Below are 21,904 nucleotides of genomic sequence, written 5' to 3'. Positions count from 1 at the left end.
CTTTTAAGGGCGCGCGCGGAGGGGGCGTGGTCTGGGGGCGTGGCCCCGTTGTGGCCCCGCCCCCCGCGCGCCGGCGCGGCGGCGCCTTCAAGGCCCGGCCCGTCCGACGTGGCAGCGGCTGCTCCGAGCGCGGCCCGGCCCGGCCCCGCTGCCCCCGCCCCGCCTGTGCCCGCCCGGCCCTGCCATGGGCTACAACGACATCATGAACACCGCAGAGGACTTCGCTGACCAGGTGGGTGCTTGTCTGTCTGCCCCCTACCCCACCTCCGGCATCCCCTCCTCTCAGAGCTCACCCCGTGTCGCCTGGGCGGCCTTTGTGGCGTGCTGGGGCCGCGCTGAGCCCAGGCCGAGCCGCGCTGCGGTGGGTTCGTGGAATCGTGGAGTGGTTTGGGTTGGAAGGGAGCTTAAAGATCGCTTCGTTCTACCCCGTGCCGTGGGTGGGGACACCTTCCCCTAGACCAGGTTGCTCCAAGCCCTGTCTAACCTGGCCTTGGACACTTCTAGGGATGGGGCAGCCCCAACTTCTCTGGGCAGTCTGTGCCAGGGCCTGCCCACCCTCACAGGGAGCAATTCTTTCCCAATATCCCATCTAATCCTGGCCTTTTTCAGTTTGAACCCATTACTCCTTGTCCTCTCACTGCACGCGCTTGTAAATAGTCCCTCTCCGTCTTTCCTGTAACTTGCCTTCAATGGGGAGCTTCCTTTCCTGTAACTTCCCTTCATTTTCCCTCCGAGGGGACCCCCGCCCAGGCCCGAGAGCCGCCCCTGCCCTCGGGGGAGCGCCGGAACAGCAAGTTCTCCCTGGGAGCGGGAGCTTCCTCCGGGGGGGAATAATTGGAAGGAGAGCAGGAAGCCGAGCTGCTCTGAGCTCTGTGTGAGCCATCAGGAGTGGTGAATGGGGCAGAGAAGGGTGTGCGGAACCACCTTGAGGTGTTGGTGACAGGAGAGCGGCCTGGTGATCCAGCCTGTGAAGGTTAGATTGGATATTGGGAAGAAATCCTTCCCTATGAGGGTGGCAGGCCCTGGCACAAGTTGGGCAGAGAAGCTGTGGCTGCCCCATCCTTGGAAGTGTCCAAAGCCAGGTTGGACAGGGCTTGGAACAACCTGGGTTGGTGGAAGGTGTCCCTTCCCATGGCAGTGGATTGGAACATGATGGTCATTTAAGTTCCCTTTCAACCCAAACTATTCTGTAGTTCTGTGAAACTGTGACCCATGTGTGGAAACCTGAACCAGAAAAGGCTGTTCAGCACCGTGGTGCTGTGCTCAGGTTAGGGGCAAAAGCAAAACAAACAAGCTGATGTTGTCTTGTAATCCTTCTCACGTTTATTTCAGCGGAGGCCCGCACTGATTTCTCTCTTAAGTAGAAGCTTGAGATCTCTTACGATATGTGAGAGCAGGAAAATTTTGAGTGTAAGTAGTTGCTCTGCTGGGGATGGTGTTGGAAAGATCTTCACAGTCATGGTGATTCATCTAATTGACAATAAGAGACAGCATCTAATCACATTCAGCAAATTCGCTGGAAAATCTGATTCTGCCTGGTTCTACAACTCTTCTGAATCAGTGTGAGTTGTGTGGAGCACAATAACACGTCACAGCTCCAAGGGGGCTGTGCTGCCTCTGTTCTTTGACTGATTTCACTGGGAAAACCTGTTCTGCACTTCCTCCCCACCCCCAGATGGAAGAAGGAAGACTGGATTTAGAGGCAGAGCTTCTTATGGTGTGTAGAGTGTTCAGTTTAAGGGGTGTCTGGATTGTCTTGGTCATTCTCTGTTTTCCTTGCCCTCTTCCTCTTTTAGGGGAGAAAGTAAACTATCACTGCAGTGTTCATTTTACTTGCCAAAATTTACAATGCCTGTCCTGACCTTTTTATAACACCTCTCTATTTATTCCTGTGGGGTTATTTCTAGATGTCCTTAACACACCTTTTTTCATACTACTGAAAGCTCTTTTGTCCAGCTCAAATGCAGTTTGCCTTCTCCTGAAATGAGCTTTAAGGGACACAAATTTATTTGTGCTTGGCCACATCCTATTTAAAGATGAGTCTTGCCTTTAGCTGCAGGATTATTTGGAGTGTTTGCTGCACTTCCCATCAGATTGCAAAACAAGTTTTATGGCATTCTGAGTAATAACTCCTGTGATAATTCTGCCTCCAAAGAGCTGCCTGGTAGCTCAGTCAGGTCCTTTCAGTGCTGTCTGTGCTGCTAAAACTCAATATCACACAAGGGTGGGAGTGACTTGCTAAACTATAACCTTTGGTATATATTATGAAGTTAATACTTGGCACTACAGGAACTGTTAGTTCATCTTGAGGGAATAAAAAAAATATTTGGAACATTTGGACTGAAATTATGTTGAAACTCCCCATGGTGGAGGCTGGACAATGGCTGTTGTGGGAGCTGAATGCACTCTCAGTGATGTTCTTGCTTTCTCCACTCCCTGTGCTAGTGCTCAAGACATAATGAGTCTTAATTTCTGTAGCATAACAGCCCTGTGGGAAAATGTTATAGCTAATTCCATGGCTTATCAGTAAATCCTGAATGTCTCCTGCAAAGACAAGAATAATCTGTTCCTTAAATTCAAACAGTAAAGCTTGGCTTTTCTCAGATACTGTAATTTCCCTTTGAATTAACAAATTATGCCCTAGATGCCAAGATATTCAGCAGTAATAAATGGCTCTTAATCCAGAGGTGAACTGGTGCACTGAAGGCAGGGTCTTAAAGGCAGCTAAGCTTGCCAGCCAGCCAGCTGTCAGGGAAAGGGGCTGTCCTACTTCTCCCAAGGCTACATGTCCCCCTTTTCTCTCTCACCAGCACTTTTGTCACTGGACTGGAGAGCTGATCTGACATGAGAAAAGAAAAAAGAGTTTATTTTTTCTATTGGTTCAGCTCTGTCAGTGTGTGGGTCAAACGAGCAGCGACGCTGGGGTTGGGATTGCTGGTCAGGGGCTCCTCTGAGCTGTGAGGAATTCCCAGGGCTGCAGTGGGGGAGACACTGTAACACCAGCCCAGTGGTATTAATTAAGTAACTTACATGCTCAGAAATTAAGCCATTTTTAGTGATTCTTGTTAAAATATTACATGCTGAGCCTTTCAGTGCAGTCACCATGTAATGCTGTCAGGATCATGCTGAAAAGAGCTGTATCTGGGGCCTGCAGGGAGTGGTTAGGGCAGTTTCTCCTTTGTAATCCCTTTGTAAGAGGGAGCAGTTCTCAGGCAACTTTTGTAATGTCTATAATAGTCTTTAGGAATGTGGGTGCCTGCTATTTCCACTGCTCAAAAAAGATTTATGGACAAAAATGAAATTATTGAGTTATTGTACTGTAGGGAAAGGGCTGTAGAGGCTGGGGGGAGTTGATTTAATTTTTCAACATAAATGCTGGTGCATCTTATTCAGATAATTGTAGCATAAAATCACAGAATGTTTTGGGTTAGAAGAGACTTTAAAGCCCATCTCATTCCACCCCCTGCCATGGGCAGGGACATCTTCCACTAGCCCAGGTTGCTCCAAACTCCATCCAGCCTGGCCTTGGACACTCCCAGGAATGGGGCAGCCACAGCTGCTCTGGGCACCCTGAGCCAGGGTCTCACCACATTTCACAGGGAACAATCTCTTCCTGATACCTAACCTCAATTTCCCCTCTTTGTTTGAACCCATTGCTTCTTGTCCTTAATATTCCGTTTTGCCCAGAACAGAAGGGAGAAGAAAACATTTTATTTCTACTCTAAATTTCACTTGTGTTACATTAAAAAAATGATTGGGAAGTGTTCTGTAGAACTTGGTCATGTCAGTGCACTGAGCCTTTATCATTATAAGCCAAATAGCCATTTCTGGTTAGGCTGGGGAAAGAATCTTCCCATGGAGAGTGATAGTAAAAGGCAATAAATGGCTAAAAATCCCATTTAAAGATTTCATTAATAAATAGCCTTTTAAGAAAGGGAATTGGTATAAAGCACACTTTGGAAGTGAAAAGCATTGACATGAGAAGTCTTCCTACAATTTAAAACCTGGTTAAGATAGCTGGCAATGTTCTAGCAGGTCAGAGCTCTCTTCCTCCCTTTGGAAATAAGTAGGAAAGCCTCTATTCCCAGTTCTTACAAATAATTTGTAGACATTGACCTAATGAATGCAATGAATGTTGCTGTCCTTGTGATTTTTCAGTGGGATCTCTTTAGGTGGATATATTCAGGTTAGTGAAAGGAAGTGATTTTTCTCTCTGCCAGAGGATTGAGCATCTTCTTCCAGTAAAGTTCTGTGGTGTCCCAGAGTGCCAGAGGTATCTGTCCTCTTAGAACAAAGCAATGCCTTAAAAGAAAACAGGCTGAATACTTGGGATCTGCCTTTATCAGAAGCTCCAGACTAATGAATCACTTTATTACCTCTCTTTTGGTCAGGCCTGTATGAGTTTGAATATTTCAAGCCTTCTTTTGAAAAATGGAATCTGGGCAGAGATTTGATTTAGGGATCCCCGGATCATCTTGTACATCTTTGCTTGTTCAACTTAAAGGAGCATTTAAATCTATCTTTGCCTTTCTAATCCCATTAGAGGGGGAAGTGGCAACACAAAGCCCCTCTGGCATATGTCAGTGACTTGGCTGCCAACACAGAACCAGCTGTTCTTCTTTAAAATAATTTTATTTAGCATTCTTGTCTTTTCTCACAATGTTTGCCTCTTCCAAAGAGGCAGCACATGCAAAGAACAGTTGATGAAAAGCCCACAGCAGAATAAGCTGTTCTGTGTTTTGATGTCATGAGTGCTGGCACCTCCCTCAGGTGCAGCAGTTTGGGGGTAATTATCCAAATAAATTATGGTATTAGGGGTATTGTGCTCAGTGGAGGGTGTGTTTCTAGTCCCATTTTTTAGCTGCAGATACTTCACTACTGAGTTTCCTGTATGTGCTGCTTTATCTGTGAGCATCACAAAGGAAGTGGTCTCAGGGTGCAGCTTTTGGGCCACATCTTGCTGCTGATGAGCAGGGACAAACCCAGGGTGGCTGGTACTATTCAGTCCCACTTCTGGAGATCTCATTTCTTAGAACTTACTCCATCCTGAGTTAAATTGCTTAAATGATTTCTACCCAGATCCTCTAATTGTAAAATCACTTGATGTCTGTTATATTCTCTTCCTGTAGTTATGGTGTAATTATTCTCTTCCTTTCTGTATTCTCTTCCTTTTTTCTCCCTGGCCAGTGGTTCCTTTGGACTGGGTTTTTATCTCCTAAAGGCTGTTTCTGAAGCTGATTTGAGCTTGCTGTGTACAGGGGGTTCAGCCTGAGTGTAGCTCAGTATCTGCATCTCCATGGGCTGTGGGTGTCCAGAGATGTGCCATGAGGTTGCTTAGCACTAGAGCTGCCGTGGGCTTGGTCTTTCTGACTTGTCTGGAGCTGATTGGATGTGTGCACTCCTGTTTAATGGACAGTGTTAAATTCCCTCTGTACTCCCAGAGAACAGGTGAATGTTGAATGTCTTCATGGATCCTTCACCTGGACAATTCGTGGTCGTTTGGTTTCAGGGAAGTGGAAGATGAGATCAGCTCCTATGATCCACTTCAAAACAGCAAAGATGAGACCTGGAGGCAGATATTCTTTAGTGTTTGCTGCTTTTTTCAGCTTTTCCACAGCACTTGTTTTTTTCCTTTCATTACAGATGCCCAGCATTTGTCCTTTGATTTCTTTCTATACCCAAGTTGCCTGTTCTGTACCTTAGATGCCATTTCTGGTTTGTAAGGACTTTATTCTTAGTATTCCTCAGCAAGTTTCCTCAAACTCACAGTGAAACCCAGGAGGGAGGAAAGCTGTAAATCATGATGTGTGTCTCATTCAGTGACAAAGATCACAAATTTTTCTTCTGACTCATTCATCCAACTGTTGACTGGGTTAAAAAAAGCCTGAAGTGGCAGCCCTGAGGCAGAGTACAGCTCCACTTAAAATGCACTTGATTAACGTGTATTTTGACCCTTAGACTCTGGATACATGCAGTGCAACAGTGCAGTTTGTTCTGATATTGGCTATTTAATTGACTATTAAGCATGTTTGCTGATTTTTTTTCTTGTGATAGTCTTCAGTTACACAGTAAGCTGGGCTTTTCATTTGCATAACCTTTTGTATTTACTGATTCCTGCTGTCAGGAATAAACTGTCATAAATGGCTTTTGTCTCCTTCCTGGTGGAAGTCTCAATTCAGTAATAATCAACCAGTGCTGCTCTAGAAAATGGACTGACAGTTAAACTCTTGTCTTGACCCAGAGGCTGTAAGTTTTCCTGTGCACCCCCCAGCCCTGCAGACCATGCTAGTCCAGACCCTGTTGGCAATTCTGTATTTGTTCCTTTATAATTGTAATTGCAGAGCAGACTGACCCAGGAGCTTGCAGGAGGAAGGGGGATGTGGGCCCAGATACATCTTGCATTCCCAAGAACTATAGCTCAGCATCTGTTGCATGGTGATATCATTTCCTTTGTACTGCTATACTGAATTGTGTATATAAATGTCTATTTCCTTTCTGCAGAGGATGCTGCTTTTAATGGAAGTAAAACCTTGCCTAGAGGATAGAGGGTGCAGTGGCTACACAGATGTAATAATACCTGATGCTACTCAAGCACATGTTGCTTTTTTGGGCTGTTGGAGGGAAGGAGCTTGGCAGAAAGCTTAGTCACGTTTTTTGATTTGTAGAGAATTTGTCTTCTTTCAGCCTGGCTCTCTGATGAGTTTTTCACAGAGCAGTTGAGTCCTGAGCATGTGGGTGGGAGCGGGGTTGCCCTTTCTGCTCCTGGCTATCTGATAGTTGAGCTGTAACATGAAACCCTGAGATAGAGAACCTAAAACCAAGGTCAGCCTTCATTAGTGAGAGCTCCATCAAAGCACAGCTCCTGTTACATAGGGAAGTGCTGCTGGATTCTGCTTTTCTCCAAGTCCTTGTCCAAAAGCATGACAGCAGGTTTCCTCCACTGCTCCCAGGTGTTTTCAAACTGGAGAAGCACTTCACTAAATTCAAGTCGAGGTTTCTGTGTAGATGTTGATGACCCTGTGTGCATGAGAACTGCTGGCCTCAGAGTCTGCAGAGAGCGTGGATCTGTTATGCCTGGAGTATTCCCTTCCCTGCTAACCCTGCTGTGTGCTCCTGCAGTTCCTGAGGGTGACAAAGCAGTACCTGCCCCACGTGGCGCGGCTGTGCCTGATCAGCACCTTCCTGGAGGACGGAATCCGCATGTGGTTCCAGTGGAGCGAACAGAGGGACTACATTGATGGCACGTGGAACTGTGGCTACTTCCTGGCCTCCATCTTTGTGTTCCTAAATCTCTTTGGACAGCTGAGTAAGTGGCTCTCAGGCTGCTGAGGTGGGTGCCAGGGCAGTGCAGTGTGAGTGCAGCCCTGGCTGCGTGGGCTCTGTGAATCATGGAAGCGTGGGATGCCTCACTGATTGCCTAATAGCCCCATACAGCTTAGAACTGATAGTACTACATGGGCTGAATGAAATGAACTCCTAATTGACCTGCTCCAGCCTTTCCTGGAAGCAGCTGTAGAGAATTTTGTGTGACACGCTGCCTTTGAGTCAGAGATGCCAAGAATCCATCAGGACAATCTGTTTTCAGTTCTGTACATGCATCAATAAACATACCACACCCTGGAGTTCTCGAAGTGAAATACTCCTATTTTCTTCAACAGAGCAATGTTAAGACTTTTTTTTTAATGGGTATTCATCTCCATGGCCAAATCTTATCCTGCAGTGGGTGCATTTACACCTGAGCAAGGTGTCAGAGATTTTTCCAAAGCCCAGGAGTCAAAATAAGCCAGAAGCAAAGTTCTGCTGTGTGCGCTGGGTGGGCTCAGGGTACCAGAAACAGAGAGAGGTAAAATTCTGTTTATATTATATCCCTGGTTTACTTTTCTTGATTGCCAATTTCTTATCCTGTGTCTGGATTTAGACTTTTTTGCTCCAATTTTTTTGTGTAGAGGGTCAGCTTAATTTAATGTAGTTGCCAGTCCTCATGTCAAAGTGGCAAAGGCTGTCAGTGCTTTGTGGTGGAAGATTTGAGAAAGGATAGAAAACAAAAGCTTTCAAGAAAAAGGAATACAGTGTGGTTGCCTTAACAGTTACCTCACTGAACAAAAAAGGAAGGAACTCCATGGTTAGTTCAGTTTCTTCTTAAATTCTCTTAATGCTTTAGCACAGGTGGCTGCTGTACAATGCTGTGTTGGGAACTGTGTTCAGCATGTGCTTGCCCTTTGTAAAATAAAAGGTACTTCTGGATTTATAAAATATTTTAAAATGTGCTAAAACTTTGGAGTTCTCAAACTGATTTGTGCCATTAAAATTTCCCACCTAATGTTCTTTATGGCACAGTTGAAGGAAATGGGAGTCTGCTCAGTTCAAACCAAGTTAACATTCTTTCAGCAGCTTTTCCTGTGCTTGTCATAAGTGTAACTGTGTTCCATTTCCCCAACTCAGGTGGCTGTATCCTGGTGCTGAGTAGGAACTTTGTGCAATATGCCTGCTTTGGACTGTTTGGAATTATAGCATTACAGGTAGGAGGCTTAAGTCTTCAGCCCTTCTAAAGTGTATCTTTCAAATCTTCTCTGTTAGCCCCAGTACTACCAACATGTTTAAATATAGCTTGCAACCCTGGAATTTTTCTCCACTCTGGCCTAGTGCCAGTCCTTGATGGCATTGAACTATTTTGCTGCTTCTGTTCTTATGTGCCCAATAGATCCTTGGCTGTAATTGCAATTAGTCAGCTGGAGACATTCATTCAATACTTGACCTTGACCAATTTAGAAGTTACTGGCAATTTACCTGTACATCACTTAGTGAGCCAAATGTGGAACTTGCAGTTCCTTTGGCCTTCAACACACACAGCTTTTATAAAGGACTGTCCCCATCCCAGAGGGTCCTGGCTAGGAACATGCTTCCCTTACAAAACTAGTGAATTTTTTATGGGGACTAAAGCACTTGTAAATTCTGGCTTCCATTCCCTGTCCTACAGGGACTCACTGGACCACATCGATGTAATTACCTTATTTCCTTCAGTATGATGTACTTGTAACTGACTTCTGCTGTGGCTAATACAGAGCTGAGATTGTAACAGAAATTCTGAATTTCAGTGTAACTCAAATGGTGTTCTAACCAGTTTTACTCTTTGCCTAGACTATTGCATACAGCATTCTATGGGACCTGAAGTTCTTGATGAGGTATGTCTGCTTCTGGAAGTTTTTGTGGGAACAGAATGAAAACTGACACTCGGTGACAGAGGAAATTGCATTTGTACATAAGATTTACTGGATTTTAAAAGTGATGCATTTACATTAAAAAAGAAATGACAGCACTTGAAAAACCAGTAGAGTTTGTGTTAAATTGTAGGCAGCAGTCTCAATGCTGTGGAAGGGAGAGACTAATCCTAACCCACTAGGATCTAAGTGCTTCTGCTGCTAACCTTGCTGAGAGCTCACAAACAAGTGTCTGGATTGGATCAGTGCATTCTGCTAAAATAGCAGCTGTGCTTATGCATGACTGAAGCCATTTCCCAAGAAAACTGCAGCATGTGGACACTGGAGTGGTTTCTGGGGTTTTAAATCTCTTAACACCTTCCCTAAGGAGAAAACAGGGTCCTTAAACATAAGCATTCTTGTCAAATCCTGAGGGATGGCTGGCTGTTGTTACCTTTCCATCCCTCTGAGAGGAAGAGTGCACAAAAACTACACTCTGGGCTTACTATAGCCCTGTCAATGTGTAACTTATTAGCAGCACCGCTGCTCTGTTTTCTCAAAGCAACCTCTGAACTACTTTGGCATGTGTGGCTAAACCTGTGGTACAGAGTAACTTTAACACAGCTGAATTCATGTTGTAACTGACTAAAGGAGCTGTGCCTGAGCTGGAGTTCCCTGACAGGCTGTACCTGTCTGAACAGGCCTGTGTGAATCCTTGGTGTGTTCATCCTTGTGTAAATCCTTGGTATGTTCTGTGCTGCTGTTGGAGCTGGGAAGCCTAAAACACACTAACACATTGCACAGTGCAGGGCAGGTCGCTGCTCACTCACATGTAGATTGTTACTGAGCTGCCATTTTAGATAGAACTTTATACATCAGTGCAAACTGTACTAAACTGCTTTTTTTCCCCTCCATTTCTGTGTTTCTGTAGGAACCTTGCCCTTGGGGGAGGCTTGCTGCTGCTTTTGGCTGAGTCACGCTCGGAGGGGAAGAGCATGTTTGCCGGTGTGCCCACCATGAGGGAAAGCTCTCCCAAGCAGTACATGCAGCTGGGGGGCCGTGTGCTGCTCGTCCTCATGTTCATGACACTGCTACACTTTGATATGAACTTCTTTTCTGTAAGTATCCCTGTATAAAAGTATGTGCTGAAGAACTAGAGTTATAGTATCAATGCCCAAATGGGCTGCAGAGCCTGCTCAATGCTCATCATTTAAGTCTATTAGCAGAATTAATAATTAGAAAAGGTTTAGATCATCTAGGCCATGACAATGTGGATGTTTGTGTATGTCTTTAAGAACTGTGTAAGGTTGTGGGGTTTTTTCCTTGCAGATTCTGCAGAACATTGTGGGCACAGCCCTGATTATCTTGGTGGCAATTGGCTTCAAGACTAAGCTGGCTGCCTTGACTCTGGTCATCTGGCTGTTTGGCATCAACATCTACTTCAATGCCTTCTGGACCGTCCCAGCCTACAAGCCCATGCATGACTTCCTCAAATACGACTTCTTCCAGACCATGTCTGTCATTGGAGGGCTCCTCCTTGTGGTTGCACTGGGTCCTGGTGGAGTTTCAATGGATGAGAAGAAAAAAGAGTGGTAACAGGAATAGCAACACTTGGGACATAATGTATTAAGTCCAGAACTGATTCTCTATGGATTCAACAAAAACTGCCAGCATTTTACACGTACATGCCCCCTTCCTATTAAAGGCACAGGTGTTTTGAATTTGATTTACTGTGGCACCAGTAATATAATAGATAAAACCCTATTTCTTCCAGGAATGTTGCCTAGGCTGATTCTAACTTCCTAGATTTGGAACTAACCCAAGGAACCTGCATTTTGCTGATGCTTCAGTGAGTTGCAGTAGAACAGTTGCTCTCTTGAATGGCAGTAATGTCTTAAAATTTGAAGAACTGTGAGCAGATACAGCTGTACCATTCAGTGTGCTGTTGGGTTCTAGCTATAACTAAAAAAGTGGATCCCCTTTCTCACCCTCATCAAACTGTCTTGTGCATAAGGAGTTCCATTGCTGGTTATAGCATTGCTTACCAAGGTGGGAAGCAGCATCAGAAAACAAAAAACACTCATTTTGCTGCTCAGAGGCCTGTAATTGCCTTTTGTTTTATCAGCAGGTCTTTCCTGCCCCCAAACAGAAGGTAAAAAGAAAATCCTGCAAGTAGTTTTACCCCTTTATAGGTAAGAAAAGGGAGAAGGTTTTCTAGCATGTTGTAGTTCTGCCCTCAAGGGGGAACATGGGAGAATCCTGTCTTGTTAATCATGAATTTCAAGAAGGAAGTGAGGGAAATAATCCTTAAGAGACAGAATGTTAGATTTTATGAGAATTCTGTGCCAAAAGACCTCTTTATTCAGCATTCTCTCCCCAAAGTTGCCCCTCTTGAATTCCCAGCAGGAAGCCAAGTTGTGCTGCAGGTTCCATAATGAAAGCTCCTTTCTGCTGTTAGCCAGCTCCCATCCATGTATGCCCCAAATTCAGATCTGAACTGCAGATCATTGGTGAAAATGTCTTCAGAACTACAGAAACTCCCCTCTTCCCTGCACTCAGTATGTGCCAGATGAGAGCAGTCAGTCTTCTATAGTCTTTGCTTCTCAGATTCATTTCTGTCAGTCTCTTGGCTGTCAAGTCCCAGCTCTTGACAGCTCCTTCTCTGCCATCTCAGCCACCCCTGGGCTGTGCAGGGAGGAAATATGGAAGCAGCCTTGTGCTGCCATAGCCCCTGTTCCCAACTCTCTCTGCAGACAGTTACAGCTGAGGAATCCAAGTGCAAAGCCTGGGCAGTGAATAAGCAGCCAGGGATGGACCTTCAGAGGGAGGAACTCCTCAGTGTTACAGTGAGGAGAGGAAGGCCCTGTTTGGCCTCTCAGTGCCACAACCTCTGTGCCATGAACATGCTTGGTGCTGCTCAGAGGAGGCATTTTGTCCTCTGCTAGTCAGCAAGGTGAGCCTGTTTCACTACATTGGGGCATAATTCTAGACAGCATAAGCCCTACCAACTTCCTTCCATTACACTGATTCCTTGCACTGTTGTCTCCCTTGAGGAAGATGCTCAAGGAGGAATTCAGCTGAACATCTCCAGGAGAGGCTGTTTCCCAGGGTCTCCTGGTAGGGACACTCACCTGGACTTAAAGAACTAACGAAAAAATAGAAGAGCACTGTTGAATGTTAAACCAGTGATTTCATCATCTTATAAGGGGAAAATAGCCAATGTAAGGGCAAGATGTGCTGCTGCTGGAGGAAGCCAGTTGCTACCACAGAATAGTAAGGGGTTGGGAGGGACCTCAGGAGATCATCTAGTCCAACTTATGATGTCCAAATTGATGGGAGGGGAATTCAGCATTAAGGTCAGGTCACAGGCAGCTTTCTTTTCAAGTTTTGCAAGAGAAGTTTTCACCTCAGGTGTTCCCTGGACCCAAACTCTTCACAACTAAACAAACAGGTCCTTTCACTACAGATACGCACCACAGGAAGCTTTGACTTTATTTCACTGCAAATCTTAAACGGTTTTGGACTGCAGCAAGGCAGCCATTCTCAGATACCAGAACTGCTGTTGATGTTCATAGTATTTATAAATGGAATGACAGAAACTACTCCTCTAAGTAGCCTCTTAAGTTGGTTTTCTCAACTTCCTTGTGTCCTAACTAAGGAGCTGGATGACAGACTAGTCTGAAATACCGACCAGTTTCCTCTGTGAAAACTAAGTCCCCTTTCCAACAAAAGACCCCAGAAAAGGAAGTGATCCTGCCCCTTGCAGCAGAAATACTTAGGTACTCAAGGGGCACAGTTAGGTGGAGGGCATTATCAGATACTTCTAGGCAGCACGATGTTGAGTTACTAACTGTGAGTCCTCATGCAGAAGATTCTGGTTTCCTACATAAGCTGCTGTACTTGTGCATCTCCCAGAAATACAGTGACCTCTCCCCGTGGCTGAGAAGCTCTCACAAGCAGGTTGTCAGCTACCAATTGGCTCTGCAAAGTGTTCTGGAATTCATTCTGAATATATTTTTGCTTTCTATGTGGAAAAAAAAGGAAATAAGTATAAATTCTCATTTTATGCTGTATTTTGTACCTTAGTTGTGTTTGAAAATGTTTTGATTTTGGAAAACAATCAAAATAAAACAACGGCATCTTTGTATCCACTTGGCGTGTGTGGCTGGTGATGCTCCATGGATGGGCTCCCTGGAGGAACTGCTCAGGTCCTGCCTGCCAAAAACCAGCTTTCTGTAAAGGGCTCTAAGTGCTGAGCCGTTTGCACCTGACATCCTTCCCTTGGTGTGGGGATGGCTTGAAGCTCCTCGAATGCACCTTAAATCAACCCCAGTATTCCCCTCTGCACCTGTAACAGTTAACTGGAAAAGGCAAAGCACTTGTGCTTCTACTGGAATTGTTACACAACAGGCTTCAGACTATGTATTTACCATAAAATTTATTTCCCATTGGTTGCTTTCTTGAAGTGCTTGGGTTTTTGATGATGGCTCTTGAATTTCTTCTTTAAAGGGCCTGACTGTTTCTGTAGAAAAGAAAAGTAAAATGAGCTTTATTTCCAACACTCAAATCCAGCTTTGCCTGAGACAGCTTAAAGAGAAACTGGATGTGGTCTCCTCCACTAACCAGAACGAGCCCAGCGTGGCTTGTGGAGTCAGCCAGGATTCAGCAGCCTTTTTTCTCTTATGCCTGCTGCCCAAATTGAGTGGGATCAGGGGACATCCTGTGAGGCAGGGCCTCAAAAGAGGTATAGAAGGACCCTGTGGCTGCAAAAGGGTTTAACTTATGGTTGTGTATTGGGAGGACAATTACAGAAGCCACAAAACATGCAGCAGCCTCCCTATGAAGATGGAGTTTATCCCTGCTATCTCTGCTAAGATGAGCTGTTTGTACAGGTGGGAACATCCCTCGCTACCGCAGACAGGATAAACACTGCCTGGCAGTAATTCACACCTCGGGATGCAAGTCAGAGCCTGGCACACGGGAAAGTCTGTTCTGAACAGCTTTGCACCTTCTGCTGGTTCTCAGACAAGAATAGATGAAACACCTACGGGATGGGATCCCAGCTCCACACTCCTCTGCTGCTGCACACAGCAGGGGGACTCCCACCTTTCCTCTCTTGCTGCCAACTGCTCTGCTGACATCCATCCTTCCACCGTCCTCTCCGTTCTGCTTGGCCCCCTCATCCTCGCTGTCCGTCGCAAAGTCATCGCTGCCCTTCGTGGTCTGTGGGGCTGATGGGCTTTTTTCTGGGAAGAGCGCAGCTAAAACACAAAGATTTAGCTCTGAATCTGTGCACACAGGCTCTGCCTCCCTTAACTTTACTTGGAGGGCAGGTTAAAGGTGGTTTGCCAAGATGCTTCCAGTCACCTAGCACACACATGTCACTACTGAAATACTTGGGTAATACACACACTGGTGTTTTAGTGGAAACGTGCCTGGTGTTCTCACTAATCCCGTTTTGGGAACTGCAGCACAGGTGGATCTGCACCTCCAGATGTAAGTCAGTAAAACAAGCCTGACCAGCTTCTGTCAGACTCAAGGACTTTCTGAGAAACAAGTGGAGATACCTAAAGCAGCAAATCCCAGAGGATCTTGTATCCCTCCCCTCACACTTTACATGATCTGTCTGCTTATCACTCAGTGATAACTGCTATTTCTTATTTGGTGGTGGTAAACTTTTCTGAAACCCAAGACCCTCCCAGCTGGATGAAGTCACGGGCCTCTGGCACACAAGCAGCAGGAGGCAACACAAAGAACCCAGGAGAAAATTAGCCCAAACTCCCTTCAGGACATTGACAATGCCAACGTTCTCACTCACGTGGGTACAGGTCACTCATGCTGTCATCCGTCTCCTCTCCATCCTCATCACTGGACTTTGGCTCCCAGAATTCCTTTTCCTTGGGAGGTTTTCTGCTCCCATTCATTTGGTCATCAGGGTGCTGCACCCACTGCTTCTTCTGTCGCAGGCAGGCAGGGACATACTCCACTCCTTCCCTCTGGCATTCCTCATCTACCACAACAAGGGTCAGGCAGCACTGAGACAGTGCCCAGTCCCTGAGGCCTTACAGGAAATGCAACTCCAAAGTACAGCACACTCCAACCCAAATATACATCCACATAATCTACAGCAATGCTATGGACCAGAAAAGATGTTAAAACAAACTGTGCTGGACACATGAACCACCCTGGAGCAGGTTTTAGAACTGCTCCTTACAAAGAAGGATGTCCCAAGGTATTTGCTAGAGGCCAATTGCTCCCTGCAGCTGGGGTCTTCCTTCCTGGCTGAGGAGCAACTCACTGCTGTCAGTCTAAAGAAAACTGTCCCCTTCCCTTTGCATAGTTCCACTGGAATCTCAACAGCTCAAGGAAAAAAAAAAGTTGCCTGGTTACAACTTCAGAAAAGCTACTTACATGTTTTCAGGGCCTTCTGGTAGCGCTTCCCTTGGACGTGACGCAGCACATGCTCTGGAAACTTGTTGATGTGTCTGAGGGTGAGCTTGCAGAACAGCTGGTGCCTACAGACACAAAAAGAAAGGGCCAGCAAGAGTATAAATATGTTATTACTCCAGAACTTTTCACTTACAAGCACCATACCCTAAGCTGTACATACTTCACAAAGCCTTTTCCAGTCTCTCAAAACCTTAACTTTGTAAAGCTCAACCACTTCACATCTGAGATCAAACAAAACATAAAGCATAACAGAGAGGAGGAAGAATACATACAAATTCTTTGTGCTGGGCACTATGTGGGGCTCAAACGTGCCATAGTCGAACTCTTTGTTTGCCTTTATGAGCCGCTGGTACTTCTTGCCATTGGTGTAAGCCTGCAGCTCCGCCAGCCGGCATGGCATCTCGTGCCCTGTCAGCCTGCATCTCACCTGGGGAAGGAAGGAATGGAGGATTATCCCACAGCATCATTCAGGCTGGAAAAGCCTCTGAGATCCAGTCCAACCTGTGCCCCAATACCATTCAACTAAACCAGGGCGCTGAGTGCCACGTGCAGTCTTTCCTTAAACACCTCCAAGGATGGTGACTCCGTGGGCAGCTCCTTCAATGTCCAGCCACCCTTTCTGTGTCCATTCCAGGGCTGGGGAGGGCAGGACAGGCCACCGGTCTCCTCCCCGTTCTCCTCCCTTGCCTCCCCCCGGCTCCCACAGCTAGAGAAACACCTGCAGGGACGGTGACTCCACCACCTCCCTGGGCAGCCCCTTCAACGTCCAACCACCCTTTCTGTGTCCATCCCAGGGTTGGGGAGGGCAGGACACGCCACCCGCCTCCTCCCCGGCCTCCCCTCAGCTCCCACAGCTGTAGAAACACCTCCATCCAGGCCATGCCGAGCCCACCGCTCACCCCCGGCCCCCCTCCCGACCCCTCCGGGGGCAGCCCCATCCCCTGCGGACCCCGGGGCCGCACCTTGCCGGGCCCCGCGGGGCTGAGCAGCGGGTGCTGCCGCAGGAACCGCCGCTCCGGCTCGGGCAGCTCCGGCCCGGCCACGCTGCTCCCCGGGCCCGGCGCCGCCATCGCGAGGGGCCGGGCCCGGCCGCGCTTCCCGTTCCGGGGCGCCGGGCGGGGACACATCGAGGGGCCGGAGGGGATCGAGGGACCGAGCAGGGCCGGGCAGGAGCGGGACGGTGCTGGCATGGCCGGGACGGTGCTGCGCGCCGGGCTGAGGCTGCTGCGGGAGCGGCGGGGCCCGGGGAGGCTCCGGGGAGCGGGGCCGGGCCGGGTAAACCCCTCACCCTGCCCTCTGATCCAGCCCCCTGATTCTGTGCCCTGATCCAGCCCCCCGATTCTGTGCCCTGATCCAGCCCCCTGAGCCCGTCCTCTGATCCTGCCCTCTGAACCCGTCCCCTCATCCTGCCCCCGATCCCATTCCCTGATCCCATCCCTTGATTCCATCCCCTGATCTTTTTCCCTGATCTCACCTTCTAATCTCGTCCCTTCATCCAGCCCACTGATCCCATTCCCTGTTCCTGTTCCCGATCCCACCCTCTTATCCTGTCCCCTCATCCCGTCACCTCATCCTGCCCCCTGATCCCATCCCCTCATCCCATTTCCTGATCCCATCCCCTCATCCTGCCCCCTGATCCTATTCTCTGATCCCACCTTCTGATCCTGTTCCCTCATCCCGTCCCCTCATTCCATTCCCTGATCCCACTCTCTGATCCTGTCCCCTAATCCTGTGCCCTGATCCCATCCCATCTCCTCATCCCCATTCCCTGATCCTGTTCCCTGATCCCACACTCAGATCCTGTTCCCTCGTCCCATTCCCTCTGATCCCATTCCCTGATCCCACCCTCTGATCCTGGCCCCTAATCCTGTGCTCTGCTGTGCCATACTCAGCTCTGTAACCGGGATTTGATTTTATGTGAATTACGACCTGACCCACAGTGTTTCACAGACAGTTGCTCAGATGAGACATGTCAATGTGTAAACAAAATGTCATGTAGTCCTCCAGGTGGCTGATACCACCTCGGTACAGGTTTTACAAGGCAGAGATGCTACAAGGGATCTTTCTTACTCCACGTAGGTGTCACACTGCTTGATCAGAAGAACACTTTTTGGATATCCCCTGACTAAAGTGGGTTCTGGTCTGGTTCAGCAGACTAAAGGTAGGAAAATATTTGTCTGGGCTTCTGTCCTGCTCCCGCCTAACACCAGAGTGACATTTCCTACAGGAATTTGGCACCTCTTCTCTGTAAGTCCTGTTCCTCATTCTGTTTTTCTCTAGATGCTTGTTTGAGGTTCTGCAGACCTCGGAGTTCTACAGCAGCTGCTGACACATCTGGGGATGATACTTTACTGAAATGGGGCCTTTTCCTCGTCCCTCTGACTGCATTTGGTCTCGGCACATGGCAGGTACAAATAAGTATTTCAGTTTTTCAAAAAATGAGCATTTGAGGGCTGTCAGGTTTTTCAGTCTCTGCCTGTTTAATTTAGTCCAAATCACAGGCAGGGTAAAGATTTGCTGTTGGTTTACATTTCCATTTTCCAAGTGTCTGTTTGTAAGTCTTTAAAGGGAAGATTCTTTGGGTTTTACACTTTCATTTCAGTATAAATATTTCCTCAAATTAAAGTCAATAGTTTCCATTTTCTTATCTCCAATTACCCTGTTTTAGGCCAGGTCTGATGAAAAAAATTCTAACCAAGATTTCAAGGCTTGCTGAGGTTATTGCATTGCTCTGTTCTACCCTAAGGAATTACTTCTGTGTTTGTGTCCTTTCAGGTTCAGCGAAGAAAGTGGAAATTAGATTTGATTGCACAACTGGCATCAAGAATTACATCAGATCCCATCCCTCTGACATTAGAGTATGGAAGCTGGAATGGTTTATTATCTGCAGAGTACTGGGGATATTAGATATGGACCCTGCACTGATGAGCTTATGCTGAACTAACCTGCATGAAAATGAAGGAATGCAGTGGGAATCAGGATGTGCCAGCAAATTAGCAAGAGATCCTGTTAATTTTCTTACTTTTAAAAAAGGATAAGTGAATGCATTCCTATGGGATATTCTAAATGCATGGGAAAAGGATGAATCTCTCTTCAGGAGAATGTGGGATGTAGTTCATACCTCCTGGGGAAGGAGGGCTTGGTGGATGGTGTCTGATGTCCTAGAGCAGTTGTTACTGCAACAGTGAGCCTTGAATCAACAGCGGGCCCTGCTGTTGTGTCAGATATGAGAGAGGCTTTTAGGGTGATTTGGCCACCTGGCCCAACTGCCAGAATGGCTCGGTCGTTGGATTTCATTATTTGGTTTGGGAAAGAAACACTTTCCTCCATGGCTGGATGCACAGGCAGTGAATTCACCTGCTCAGCAACTCTGTCATACCTGGATTGCAGATATTATGGAAAAGAACTTCTCTCTGGATATTCCTGATGATCTCTACTTGAGTCCCTGTGAGAGTAGCAAATTATTAAGCCAGCTCTGTATTCCATGAGGTTTTTGTCTTCTGCTTCCCAACTGGCTCTGGAGGGAACCATCATGGAAAAGGAGAATCCCATGATAAAATCCCCTAATTTAATTTGCCTGTCACAGCCATGATTTTGCTTTCCTCTTGTTCCATGCAGCCCCATGGAACTGAAGGAGTTGGAATACAGACCTGTGAAGGTCCGAGGGCATTTTGACCACTCCAAGGAGCTCTATATTGTGCCGCGGTCCCTGGTGGACCCGGAGCGGGAGGCGCGGGAGGGCGGGCGCCTGACATCCCACCCGGAGAACGGAGCCAACGTCGTCACTCCCTTCTACTGCACAGAACTGGGGTGAGTAAAGGAGAGTTATGCTCTATGTGAGCCCTTCACTTCTGTTTGGAAAAGCTGAAGGGTGGTTGGGTTTGTGTCAATCACTCCCCAGCCCGTAAAAGGTTTCTCTCAGTCTGTGAGGTCACTGAGGCTCAATCTGAAATTTTATTTAAATTCCCTTTTAATGTGCACTCAGATGACAAAAAGAATTGGCAGCAAATACATAGGCTGCTTTGGTCTTTAGCTCTAGGCAGCTGGAGAAATAAATTTCCTTTCACTCCTGAGCCCTACTTCTCTATGTAACTCTAGGGTCACGATTTTAGTCAACCGAGGATTTGTGCCCAGAAAGAAGTTGAAACCAGAGACCAGGCTGAAGGGACAGGTAAGGGGGATCCAGGGAATGTGGTGTGTTACTCTCTGCCCTTTGGTTACCCAGAGATACCAGTGACCAACCCAGAAAGGCAGGAGCCACGTTCAGCATCATGAGAGGTGACTGAAATAGTCACCTCTCATGATGCTGAAACCTTTGTTTCCCACCTTTTTGTTGAGTAAATCATGTGTTTTATAAACAAGGAGCTGTTCTTGTTCTGCTTTTCTCCCCTGCTGTTACAGCACATGCAGGGCACTACAGCTTCTTGTATGCTCAGACCCTGCAAGTGCCATTTTTTCCTGACAGGACTCACTGTGCTGGAATATGAATCTCAAAAGATTCCTTTTTTCCCCTCTGCACTTCTCCTCAGATTGAAGATGAAATTGAGCTCACAGGGGTGGTGAGGTTAACAGAGACCCGGAAACCCTTTGTGCCTGAAAATAACATTGAGAAAAACCGCTGGCACTACCGAGACCTGGAGGCCATGGCCAAGGTGACGGGTGCTGAGCCCATCTTCATCGATGCAGATTTCAGTAAGTCACCGAGGCACCCAACCCCACCTCCAGTTCACACCAGTCTCCCTCCTTTTCCAGTTATTTTCCCAAGGCACCTGGGAAGGTAGAGCCATAGAATCATTTAGGTTGGTAAAGACTTTGTAAAGACTTTCATGTCCAGCAAGGTATTACATCTTTCTCTTCCCTGTACTCTGCTAGCCCAGCTTTGAAGGTCACAGGGAGCCTACAAGAGAGCTGGAAAAGGGCTTTTGTCAAGAGCATGGAGTGATAGGACAAGAGGGAACGTTCAAACTGAGAGGGCAGAGTTAGATTGGGTATTAGCAAGAAACTCTTCCCTGTGAGAGTGGTGAGGCCCTGGCACAGGTTGCCCAGAGAAGCTGTGGCTGCTCCATCCCTGGGAGTGTCCAAGGCCAGGCTGGACAGGGCTTGGAGCAACCTGGGCTGGTGGGAGGTGTCCCTGCCCATGGCAAGGGATGGAATGAGATGGGCTTCAAGGTCCCTTCCAACCCAAACCATTCTGTGATTCTATGAACCTGGGAACACCACTGCCTGAGAAGAGCACGGTATCCACCAGACTTAGCACCTTCCTCCCTTTTCTCACAGACAAGGCAGCTCTACACCATGGAGACTGAAGATTTAACTTGGCTGTGTTGTCCCTGCAGGAAGCACAGTCCCAGGGGGACCCATTGGTGGCCAGACCAGAGTGAGCCTGAGAAACGAGCACATGCAGTACATTGTCACCTGGTAAGGGACCTTCCCTGGGGTGCTTTGGAATGTAAAGTCTTGCTTGCATGAGCTTTTCAGCTGCAAAAGCCTTAATTTTTAACCTAAGTACCATCTCCAAAGAGATGTGAAATAATCAGTAATTGCAGCTGTATTAGAAAGGTCCCCCTTGGAAAGGTGCAATGTGTGGTTTTATTTTCTCTTACAGGTATGGCTTATGTGCTGCAACTTCATTCTTGTGGTACAGGAAATTTATACAAAAGATACCTCGGTGAGGGGAATGTGTAACTTCTTGGTACTACAGTTAAGAGTAGACTTTTATGAAGACAGGAGTCTGATCAGTCCTGAATAGCTCAAACACCCAGGATTTCAGGACACTGATCAGCAAATGTGCCACTAGCAAGCTGACTTTAAGCAATCCCTGCAGAGTCCAAGCTCCCACCAAGTGTGATTTGACTGCAGCTTGGAAGCACTGAACACTGAACAGTAAGCAAGGATACATTTTTCTGTTGTAGTTGGTTGTAAGCTACAACATTTTAACATCTCCACTGCTGTCTTTTGCAAGACAAATCCAAAGGATTTTGTGAATCAAAGTTTCTTTGCCTTGTGTAGCCACTTCCAAGGTCAGGAGTGGCTCACAGCAGTTGCATCAGATAAATAAAGGCCTGCAGGTCTTTGCCTTGTGACTTGCATTGTGCATCTTACCCTGAACAGCGACAGACCTGAGTTAGAGGTTACTGTGGATGCAGCATGCACAGCTGAGCTGCTGCTGGGCTCTGTGTTCAAGGGAAAGCAATCACTACACAGGACTAGTAATTCAGGGCAGTTTTCCAAGTGAAATAATAACCTGTTCTATGCAG

General features: G+C 47.1%; 3 protein-coding genes across 5 annotated transcripts; 2 read left to right on the top strand and 1 right to left on the bottom strand.

Moving 5' to 3' along the window:
- The first annotated feature begins 76 nt into the window (after positions 1-76).
- On the top strand, positions 77-13,348 carry SURF4 (surfeit 4). Of its 2 annotated transcripts, XM_071574648.1 has the most exons (7): positions 77-232; positions 1,333-1,410; positions 7,120-7,306; positions 8,443-8,519; positions 9,139-9,182; positions 10,129-10,315; positions 10,527-13,348. In XM_071574648.1, exons 1-7 carry the CDS (start codon positions 185-187, stop codon positions 10,791-10,793), a joined length of 888 nt encoding a protein of 295 aa, XP_071430749.1. In that variant the 5' UTR covers positions 77-184; the 3' UTR covers positions 10,794-13,348. The 2 variants fall into 2 exon arrangements, with proteins under 2 accessions (XP_071430749.1, XP_071430750.1); XM_071574649.1 differs by lacking the exon at positions 1,333-1,410.
- On the bottom strand, positions 10,527-16,852 carry SURF2 (surfeit 2). Of its 2 annotated transcripts, XM_071574647.1 has the most exons (7): positions 16,610-16,852; positions 15,920-16,074; positions 15,609-15,712; positions 15,016-15,207; positions 14,304-14,458; positions 13,628-13,719; positions 10,527-13,412 (listed from the first exon to the last, which is right to left on the bottom strand). In XM_071574647.1, exons 1-6 carry the CDS (start codon positions 16,835-16,837, stop codon positions 13,636-13,638), a joined length of 918 nt encoding a protein of 305 aa, XP_071430748.1. In that variant the 5' UTR covers positions 16,838-16,852; the 3' UTR covers positions 10,527-13,412; positions 13,628-13,635. The 2 variants fall into 2 exon arrangements, with proteins under 2 accessions (XP_071430748.1, XP_071430747.1); XM_071574646.1 differs by lacking the exon at positions 10,527-13,412 and having other exon boundaries at positions 13,621-13,719.
- On the top strand, positions 16,759-21,724 carry SURF1 (SURF1 cytochrome c oxidase assembly factor). The gene is made up of 9 exons (XM_071574645.1): positions 16,759-16,922; positions 17,727-17,808; positions 17,928-18,055; positions 18,423-18,505; positions 19,266-19,457; positions 19,746-19,818; positions 20,177-20,339; positions 20,984-21,065; positions 21,253-21,724. Exons 1-9 carry the CDS (start codon positions 16,836-16,838, stop codon positions 21,317-21,319), a joined length of 957 nt encoding a protein of 318 aa, XP_071430746.1. The 5' UTR covers positions 16,759-16,835; the 3' UTR covers positions 21,320-21,724.
- Positions 21,725-21,904: the final 180 nt, after the last annotated feature.

The sequence above is a fragment of the Pithys albifrons genome, chromosome 20 (assembly GCF_047495875.1).
Source record: "Pithys albifrons albifrons isolate INPA30051 chromosome 20, PitAlb_v1, whole genome shotgun sequence".
Classification (NCBI taxonomy): Eukaryota; Metazoa; Chordata; class Aves; order Passeriformes; family Thamnophilidae; genus Pithys; species Pithys albifrons.
Note: the sequence above shows the minus strand (reverse complement) of the source record. Positions and strands in the feature narration are given on the sequence as shown.